The sequence below is a fragment of the Orycteropus afer genome, unplaced genomic scaffold, assembly GCF_000298275.1.
Source record: "Orycteropus afer afer isolate SDZICR_OR568_19922 unplaced genomic scaffold, OryAfe1.0 scaffold00091, whole genome shotgun sequence".
Lineage (NCBI taxonomy): Eukaryota > Metazoa > Chordata > Mammalia > Tubulidentata > Orycteropodidae > Orycteropus > Orycteropus afer.
Window position 1 is genome coordinate 4,735,417 of NW_006921678.1, and position 11,117 is coordinate 4,746,533.

The window sequence follows — 11,117 nt, forward strand, 5'->3', positions numbered from 1 at the left end:
TATCCAGGATCTTCTACATAGATCCCTCTCTGAGAGGTTGACAGTTTTAGCCAGGCACCATCTAGTTCTCCTGATCTCGTAGTCATATAGGCGGAGGATCTTATGGTGTGCCAGTCACTTGGACTTATTGTTTCCACGTGTCTTTGCTTTTCTTCATTCTTCTCTGCTCTGGACAAGGAGAGATCCATCATTCCCTTTAGGTGGCCACTTGCAAGCTTTTAAGATCCTAGTCGCTACTTGCCAAAGTAGGATGTGGAACAATGTTTTTGTGTAGTATGTTACCCCAATTGAGCTTGATGTCCCCTGAGACTATGGTCCCAAGTGCACAGGTCCAACTACTTGCTCCCTCAGGGTGGCTAGCTGTGGCCAAGAAGTAACTACAACATTGTCCCTTGTCAGCTCTACTATATACCTGGTAATTCTTATAGAACATACAAATACACTTGTAGAATCATTGTCTGCCAACACTATACATGGTCATGGTTAGTTCAGCCTGTCTACCCATCCATCCACCCATAGATCGACGTTTGCCTTCACTGACAATGCAGTACTGTATGTGCAAAATGGTTCATCTTTGTTGTCTGTACCTCCCATGTACCTCTTTATGTCTTCCTCTTCCTCACTGCCACCGTGTTGATCACTCACATTTGGTACATTGCCCTCCTGTTCACTTATATCAATACTTGTCACTACCTATCTAACAGTGTTCCCTCCTCTCCTCTTCCACCCCTGGTAAACAACAAATAAAATTTCCTTCTATATATAAACCTTCCTTGGCTTTTTACAGTAATGGACTAATACAATATTTGTCCTTCTGTGATTGACTTATTTCAGTCAGCATAATGTCCACCAAGGTCATCCATATTATGCGATGTTTTGCAGATTCTATGTTATTCTTTAGGGTTGCGTAGTATTCCATAGTGTGTATGTACCATAGTTTGGTTATCCATTAAAAGACCTCTTTAAAGTTTTAAAGAGCAAAGATGTCTCTTTGAAGGGTAAGGTGTGCCTACCCCAAGCCATGGTATTTTCAATCACTCTTATGCATGTGAAAGCTGGACAATGAGACTGAAGAAGAGTTGGTGCCTTTGAGTTGTGGTGTTGGCAAAGAATATTGAAAAAGCCATGGATTGCCAGAAGAACAAACAAATGTGTCCTGGAGGAAATGCAGCTGGAATGCTCCTTGGAAGTGAAATGGCTAGACTTCATCTCACCTACTTTGGTCAAGTTGTCAGAAGGATATCATGCTTAGTAAAGTGGAGAGTCAGAGAAAAAAGGGGAAGACCCTCCACAAGATGGATTGACACGGGGCTGCAACAGTATACCCAAGCATAGCAAGGACTGTGAGGATGGTATGGACTGGGCAGTGTTTCATTCTGTTGTACATAGGGTAACTATGAGTCAGAGTCAACTAGATGGCATCTAACAGCAACATATGTGTTATATAAAGTAGCTCAAAAATGTTGGGGAACATATGATGAAAAGACTAATGAGAAATGCAAGCAAATATTTTATAACAAAGAACTACAACCAGGTAGTTCTGCAATTGGTTGGTGGGATTCTTAGCTGATTTTTAAAATTTCATTTTCATACTTTCCAGACTTTCATTATAAACACAAAGTAGAAAGCCTTTTAAAATTACTTTTCAGTTCTGCCTCTAAAACAAGATTGTTAGTGCTTTTGTTAAGCGTTATGTTGAAAGGCTTAGAAAACACCTAAACCAGAAGAAAGTGTAATTTTAAAATAATATCATGAATTGTGTGTATACACACACACCCCACTATATGTGATGATACACAGACTCTAGCATCTGCTTACATCAATAGCATTCTTTAAGTGGATAATGCAACATTTATTCCATGGCATATTTCTGTTACCTATTTTATTTGTATGCTTACCACACTGAAACAGGAAATACTGATTTACCTGACTATCTTCCTGCTAGACCATTAGCTCCTTAAGGAAAAAGACCATGCTTAATTTACTTTATATCTCTAGCACCTGTACTGCATGTGCCAAGATAGGAAATAGTATTTGTTGAATAAATATGTTCATTTCAACAACTAATGGACAATGTTCATTCTGTGTTACTTACATGTCATACTAGTAGGGAGTTTTTGGTTTATAGTAGTGCCTATAGGAGCTAAAGCTAATTGGGTGCTTAGTATACCCATTACTTAACAAATATTGACCTTACTAATACTTCCCTCGCTTGATCTTTACAGAGTTACAGGGTGTTACTATACTCTCTTTTTTTGTAATTGAAGAAACTGATAGCGAGAAACTGGCAGAAATTGTTAGTATGTAGTGACAGATTTAAACAGGTTCCTGATTCCAAAACACATGGCCTTTCCACTACTGAAATTAGGGCTGTTGTTAGATGGGAGGAGAAATGTGGGATAGATTAAAAAAAAAAAAAAAAAAATTACCATTTGGTACAAAACAGGAGAACTGCGATCAATTTATCTACTTCTGACAAGTTATACAGTAATTGAAAACTTTCTTTTGCTTTTTTTCAGCCAACATCTTTTACACGAGTAACAGAGCAAGAGGAATAGGAATGAAAGGCACTGGTTTATAAAGTGAAGTACTTCAGCTTTCATTCTTTAATCACAAATTGTTTAAAATTTTCTAACACTCCATGAGCAAGGTAATTCTAAATATGGGTAAACTAAAGACTGAATGGATAAAATAGGTTTATATTTCATGTTGTTGTTACGTGCCGTCAAGTCGGACCTGACTCATATCGACCACTCCTTGGGTTTCTGGGGCATTATCACTACAGAAGTAGATTGCCTAACTTTCCTTCCAAGGAATGGCTGGTGGGTTTGAACCGCCAGCCTTCTGGTTAGCCTTAGGCACTATGCTACCAGAACTCCTTTATATTTCATAGGGAGCTACTAACTAAAGTGGTATTGGAACTTCAGGAATAGGACTCTTGAAATTATGCTTTCCAGTACTATGTAACAAATTATTCAATATGTCTTAATAGCTGATCAAGTAATTTCTTTTATTAGGAGTAGTCAAAATATTTGATACATTGTTTCATCTCCATAGATAGTTTTAATATGACCAGTTAACAAATACATGTAGATAGCTTTAGAAACAAATATTTTGAGGTTGTATCACTATTATATGGCAGTTATGTTCCTTGGAAAAACCCTTTGCACACTAAACTTGAGGCCTTTAAAAATTGATTTAATGTAATTTCACATTGATGTTCAGCTACAAATTATTTTAAAATTTGCATTACATTTTATCTATCTTTTTCCATTCCATTCAAATATTGAAGAATTATATGCTGAGGTAATTAACCATTAAAGTAATTTTCTTATAATTTGAATATTTTACTGGATATTTTTGACAGGGAATTTCTTATTCTTTCTATCAGTTTGTCATATTGCTAAGATGTATATTACCAAAGATCAGAGTATCAATTTCTTAATTTTATGGAAAGAAAAGAATTTTCATTTTGAAAGTATACATCAAGTTTTTGTTGTGGAATTTATACATGCCATTTAAAATTATTTTGAAATGAATGTTTTTGAAGTATACTCTCCAAAATTAATATTTTTAAATTGCATTCTAGGTTAAAAATATTTGCTATATCAACTCAGGGAAACAGTAGCTGCACTGTCTCTGTTTTTTAAACTTCAGCAGCAACTTAAGTACCAACAATGAAGCAATGATATCTGAGAACAAAAGAACATTTTCCAGCTAGCTGTCATCACAATTTCAAGTGACTGTATAAACAGAAACAAGCTGCAACAGACGTATGTGTCAGCTAGCTATAGAGAGAATGCTTTCTTCTGATGCTGTTTATTTACAAGAGTTTTAGTATAAATTATTTACATTATATATCAAATGAAATAAAAATGAGTGAAGCCCCGAGGTTCTTTGTTGGGCCTGAAGATACTGAAGTAAATCCTGGAAATTATCGACATTTCTTCCACCATGCAGATGAAGATGATGAGGATGAAGATGAGTCTGTAAGTTGTTTGATGAGAGAAGATCAATATAGTATGATACTTCTCATTCTTATTGCCTGTTAATACTGTTATTTAAAATTGTTAACATTTTTTCACATAATTTACTGGAAATGTTATAAACTAGAAAATTATATTTTGGTTCATGAATGACATTATTGAACCTACTATGCGTCAAGAAATAATTTAACAGTTACCCCAAGATAAAGAACTAGAAGGAAATCATTTTCAAGGTGGTAAAGAAGGAGCTTATTTAACTGGCTTCATGAAGTTTATCATGGTGTCAATGGAAGCACTACTTGACTGAAGATATCTTTGTTTATTAATAATTCAGAAATTTGCAAATTGGTTGGCTAAATGTAGATGCTGCCTCAACTATCAGCACTAATGTGTGTGTGTGTATGTGTGTGTGTAAGTCAGCTAGTCAATCTTACTCTCTAATATAGTGAATCTATATGTGAAATCTTTAAAACTGACACACGTTCATTGTATTCATTTAGCTAGGAGCTCTGGTAGCATAGTGGCTAAAGCACTTGACTGCTAACCAGAAGGCTGGCGGTTCAAACCCACCAGCCGCTCCTCGGAAGGAAGGTTGGGCATACCTACTTCCGTAGTGATACTGCCTTGGAAACCCAAGGAGGGGTCGCTATGAGTCGGGGCTGACTCGATGGCACATAACAGCAACAACAACAACAATAGTTAACACTAGCTTTGTTTTTGTTATTTATTTTACAAATAGAAATTTATTTACCTGAGAACTTATTTCAAATATAAACTTAGAAATGTGTTTGTGTTTTGTATATTTTCAATTGGAAAGAGGATTTTATTTTGAGACATACCTATTAAGCTTGGTAAAGTAGTAAAAACAAACCAAAAATAGCTATTAGATGATTTTTTGAATTCTTTTCTACAGTTATTTAACAACATTTTTTACAGTATAATTATACATATCTGAAATGCACTTTCAGTGCAGAGTGATTGTCAAATATGTGCTAACACCTTGGCTTAGTCCTAAATTTACTTCCAAGTTGTCAGGGTTGACCAATGTATAAAAATAGTTTAATACTGTATAGCTTTGTAGTCAAAAATAGTATCTTACTTTAGGCAGGAGATTCTGTCTCACCTTTTTACTTGAATTAGACAGATTTTTAGCCCTTCTCTGGTGCATGAAGGACAAGTAGATGCTAGAGACAGTGAAAAGGGGGAGTATTTGTTTAGATTTTAAATCTTAATAAAAATGGTGACTATATTCTGAAAGTGTTGCTGGGTTTTAAAAATTTTCTAGACCTTTGTAGAAATCTGTTATTTATTATAACATAAAATTTTGATAAATGCATTTGTTGGTTAAAGCGTCACTTTTATTGATTCAGTGCATATCTTACTTACTTCCAGAAAAGGTTAAGATAGCTGTACTTTGGAGTTTGAATTAAGTCCTGATTTGTTTGTTTGTTTGTTTCCTTTCTGTTTTTAGCCACCAGAAAGGCAGATTGTGGTTGGAATATGTTCCATGGCAAAGAAATCCAAATCCAAACCAATGAAGGAAATTCTTGAACGGATCTCCTTATTTAAATATATCACAGTAGTAGTATTTGAAGAGGATGTTATTTTGAATGAGCCAGTGGAAAATTGGCCATTGTGTGATTGTCTTATTTCATTCCATTCTAAAGGTATTAAAGAAGAGGGAAACCCCTTTATCCTCTCTAATTAAAAACATACACGTATTTGTTGTAAAAAATTGGAAAAAACAGAAAAATAAAATTGCCCATAATGCCACTCTCACAGATTGGTGATATTAATATTTTAATATATTTATTCCCTTTTTTTAATGTTGTTGTTATTGTTATGTACCGTGGAGTCGGACCCAACTCATAGTGACCCCTCCTTGCATTTCCGAGGTGTTATCACTATGAAAGTAGATTGCCCAACCTTCCTTACGAGGAGCGGCTGGTGGGTTTGAACCACCAGCCTTCTGGTTAGCAGTCAAGTACCTTTGGCACTACGCTACCAGAGCTGCCTTTATATATTTTTCAAAACAGATTTAAAAAATGTATATTTACATTTACCTCTTTTCAGTATTAGGTGTATCAATATGGACTTTTTTCCCCCTCCATATCATTCTTCAAAAACCGAATCGTTTATGACAGCATAGTGTGTCATCATGGGAATATACCATAATGTATGTAACCAATCTCCTAATATTTACGTGGTTTCTACATTTTCACAATTAAAGTAAGGTGTATTTTTGTTTGCATCTCTAAATGTCTTAGGACAAATTCTTTGAATTATTGGTAAGGCATTATGATTTTGTATATAGAAAATGATCTGTTATTTCTCATATGCTAATATATATTTGTACTTTATTTCAGAATTTAATATTTGCAATTTGAGATCTTGCTATCTATTAGTAATAAATTTAAAAATAAGCTGAATTATTATTACTTCAGGGAATTTTAACATATAAAATAGTAAAGATTATTACTAAGTGTTTATCTGAGAATATATAACCTAGGAATCTGTGTAAATTAAGTAAATTTCACATTAACAACTAAAATATAAAAGATGTGCTCTCTTTACAGATGCTTTAATATTAACACTCACTTTTTACCAAAATGACTAGTCCTGAGCTGTTTGAGTCTCACTTTAGTTAGATGTTCATGAAGATCTCCTACAGCAAAATGAAGATAGGGTATAGTTGAGACTTTTTGTATTCCCATAGCCTAAATTGATTGTCATTATTTTATAGAGAAGCCAAGACCTTTATTTTTGCACTGAAGTCCCTCATTTCCACGAACCTTAAAATTTGCTTATGCTGAGGTTAAGGTGTTCTTTCCTTACCATCATCACATAGCTTTTTTGCAAAAACTATTTATCTGTAAAGACTAGGACTGTATATCCCATGTGTTGTCTCTGGGTGAGGAAAATGTTCTTTAATAAAAGAAAAGAAAAGAAAATGGGAACTGGGTGTAGTTTCCAACTTGCTGAACTGAACTCTCTTAGGAGGCTTCAGATTACAGACTTTGGGACATTTTTATAACAAATGGTGAGTTCCAAAAGTCTTTATAAAACTTAAGGGATTTGTAATTTGTTTGTAGCCAAGTGATTTTTGTAAGAGTATATTTATATTTTAAACTTTAAAACCTAAGAGGAATTTAGAGATTAATCTTGTTTAACTGACCATATAGTTTTTGGTTTCATTTTAATAACTTCGTTATGCTTTAATGTCTTCCCTTTTCCAACTATACTGATAATGCTACAAAGTACAATGTATTCACAGGTATGCTGAAGTTAAATCTGAAAATTATGCATATTTACTGAGTTTTTACCCTTTTCCATAGATAAAATATTCATTGAAGTATTGTCATTGAAAAAATAATAATAGGTAACAGTTACTGAATACTTTCTATGCTAGGTACTGTGCTAACTGCTTTATATCCACTATTCCATTTAATCCTTCAAAAACTCTACTGAATAGTACTGATACAATATCCATTTACAATCAGGAATTAGGGCTTAAAAATATTAAATATATTTACATAGCTGATAAAAGTTAGAGCCAGGATTTGAACCCAGGTTTATGTTCTTAACCTCTATACTATACTGCTTCTTTTAATAATATGTACTAATAGATAAAATTAGAGACTTTTAGTATCAATAAAGAAGTGTACTATAAAGTATAATGCACTGCTGTCTAGTCGGATTCGACTCATAGCAACCCCTCCTTGGGTTTCCGAGGAGGTGTCACTACGGAAATGGATTGCTTAACTTTCCTTCCAAGGAGTGGCTGGTGGGTTTGAACCACTAGCCTTCTGGTTGGCAGTCATATGCCTTAGGCACTATGCCACCAGAGCTCCTAGTGTACAGTATAGTCATTTTTTTAAAAAAGTATAGGCATTAAAGTTTGTAGATTTTTTTAGACTTCTTGCTGTATCTATCATATGATTTGTTTCCATTGTAATTAGTATTTTTCATTAAGATGTTAATTTCTGATATCTTAACACTGATCTAGCAATAGCATGTTTCTGCTCATCTGTTTCATGTTTAGAGAATATATGTTATATCTAAATTCATTTTTGTTTTTGCTGCTGTTTTTAAAGGTGCATACGTTCTTTGAATTATCAACTAATTTATATGTATAGATATTAAATTTCTAAAGAGAATAGTAATTGTTTCTAGTGAGAAAAAAGAAAGAAACACCAGATAATTGTTATACACCTAAGCTTTTTATATTTAGATTTCTTTGTGCACGTGAGATAACCTTACCCTCTGTCCGGTGACAGAATAATCAGGCATTGACGAACAGTCAGTGCTCTAAATTTGGTTATATAACCACTGACTTGGCTATACTTTTTCAATCAAAATAACTAGTAAAAATAACATATGATGTTATTGTTGTTAGAATATTATTATGTTGTTGTTGTTATGTGCCGTCGAGTCGGACACGACTCACAGCGACCCCTCCTTGGGTTTCCGAGGCAGTATCACTACAGAAGTAGAATAATTATATGCATAATGAAATTATTCTTTTATGGGAGGGGCCATCAATTAAAATTGATAAATTCATAGTTGTCAATATATCTTGAGATTTTACACAGTATGTTAATAATATGTGTTCTTAGGATTTCCACTGGACAAAGCAGTTGCCTATGCAAAACTCAGGAATCCATTTGTAATCAATGACTTGAATATGCAGTATCTTATACAAGATAGGTGAGTAGTAAAATTGACTGAATTAAGGGAAGGAAAATGAACATATGTTGAGTACCTAACTGTATGTTGACATGGCCTCATGAGTTTTCACATACATTAATTCTCTCTGTCCTCAAAATAATACTCAGAAACAGGTATTTATACCTATTTATTTATTTTTAACAAATTAAGAAATTTGAGAATCAGGGAGATCAGTCAATTTGCCCAGTATCACAAGTAGTTCTCTAAGTAGTAGAACAAAGATTTAAACCAGATTTAATTTCCAGAGCCTTTTAAATCATTGAAAACTATGAATAATTTTTACTAATTATTACTACCTTTTTAAAAATGGTAAAGTATACGCATTTTGAAAATATTCCACTCTGTATCTTAGCCCAAAACATGAATGTTTAAGAGAAATTATGAGATTTAGGTATATTTATCTATTTCATTTAACTGATGTTTTACTCTGATTGGCTACCCTTTTAATTTTCAGCATTCTCTTCTCTTTTGTGTTAGCATCGCAATGAATATCTGAAAACACTTCATAGAATAGAAGGTCCTTCTTTTCTATTTTTTATTTTTTCTGCTCTTCTAGTTAGTAACACTGCTACCAAAAACAAACCAAACTCACTGCAATCGAGTCAGTTCTGACTCATAGCAACCCCTCTTTGGGTTTCTAGGGTGGTATCTCTACAGAAGTAGATTGCCCAATCTTCCTTCCAAGGAGGGGCTGGTGGGTTTGAACCACCAGCCTTCTGGTTAGCAGTCAAATGCCTTAGGCACTATGCCAATACTAGTACCTAAAAATGTGAAATATTTCCACTAGGCTTATACACTAATACATGTGTGTGTGTGTGTGTGTGTGTGTAAAAAATGTATGTGGGGGATGTTAATTTTAAGAAGTTTGAAAAGTAAAAACATAAAGTTATTTAATTCTGTCACTATATCTACCACATTTTTTTCCTTTAGAAAGCAACACATAAATATAGTCATATTTTACAAAATAGGGATCACTTTTCTCATAGAATATTGTGAATTTCAGTCTATGTTATTAGATATTATTTGTGTATAAGGTTTTCAATAGATAATATTATTTTTGAGCTATATCAACTTTATTTTTTATAAATTTACATTTAAAGTTTTAAATATTAGTGTCTTAATATACTATAAAAAATATTCATGTATATAAATTTTTGTTCTCATTGCTGAATGTTTCCTTAGGATACATTTTTCAGTATTATAAATGACATGTTTATTTAAAAAAATAGAACCATTCAGCATACATATCTTTTTTAGTAGTGGAACAGTAATAATGTACATTAAGAACAGTACAATAATATATTCACTATGAAATAGAGCAATAAAATAATAAGGATGGCTTCCTTTTTCTTTAGGAGGGAAGTGTATAGTATTCTTCAAGCTGAGGGTATTTTACTTCCTCGTTATGCCATTTTGAACCGTGACCCAAATAATCCCAAAGGTAAGAGTATGAGATTTTAAGCAAGGTATCTTCTGCCACTTGGCATGCTTTTAGGACACTTTCCTTCTCTAATTAAGCAGAATGAATTTTAAGACTTTATTATATTCTATTCATTTTTATGGTCTAAATAAATAAGCATTACATTTAGCTAAAATATGACAATTTGATATAGAAATAATAATAAATTAAGAATTATCTTTCTTTTCTTTGCTCTTACATTGGACACATCTCTGAAAATCATAAAGAAGAATTTTGAAATTACACAATTAATAAATTTATGTTGATTAAAGATATACATCAGAGTGCTGGTGGCATAGTGCCTAAGGCATTTGACTGCTAACCAGAAGACTGGTGGTTCAAACCCATCAGCCACTCCTTGGAAAGAAGGTTGGGCAATCTACTTCTATAGTGATATCACCTCGGAAACCCAAGGAGGGTTTGCTATGAGTCGGATCCTATTCGATGGCGGTGCGTAGAGATAAACAAGTGATTCATCTCGGTATTAAGTATTAGCCATTTCATGCTACAGTGCCACAATTAAAATTTCTGATGATAGTAAGTAGAAATTTTGAGATGTTACTATTTGTTAGTAATTAATATTTTTAAGCAATCTTTGCTTCTTTTTCCTGGATATTTAAACATAATATATAAATTAGGGTATCTGTAACCAAAACCAAACTTATTGCCATCAAGTCCATTCTGAACCCATAGAACCATAGTAGAACTGCCCTATAGAGTTTCCAAAAATAATCTTTTTTTTTTTTTAATTTGTATTGTTATTTGGATGGAAGTTTATAGAGCAAATTCATTTTCCATAAAACAGTTCATACACATTTTGTTTATGAAATTGACTGCAATCCCCATAACGTAACAGCTCTCTTCCCACATCTTCCCTGTAGTTACCTCTTCCCTGTGTCCTTCTTTTCAATGCATTCTTCCCCACTGATCTATCTCCCTGTGCA

The 11,117-nt window shown here is 33.4% G+C and overlaps 1 protein-coding gene across 1 annotated transcript in view; it reads left to right on the top strand.

Moving 5' to 3' along the window:
- Positions 1-3,875: 3,875 nt before the first annotated feature.
- The window catches only part of PPIP5K2 (diphosphoinositol pentakisphosphate kinase 2), an 89,101-nt gene continuing 81,859 nt past the window's right edge, over positions 3,876-11,117 (top strand). Inside the window, exons 1-4 of the mRNA XM_007942492.1 lie at positions 3,876-3,989; positions 5,458-5,653; positions 8,603-8,693; positions 10,070-10,155. Coding sequence (XP_007940683.1) covers positions 3,876-3,989; positions 5,458-5,653; positions 8,603-8,693; positions 10,070-10,155 — 487 coding nt within the window. The remainder of the gene's footprint in view (positions 3,990-5,457; positions 5,654-8,602; positions 8,694-10,069; positions 10,156-11,117) is intronic.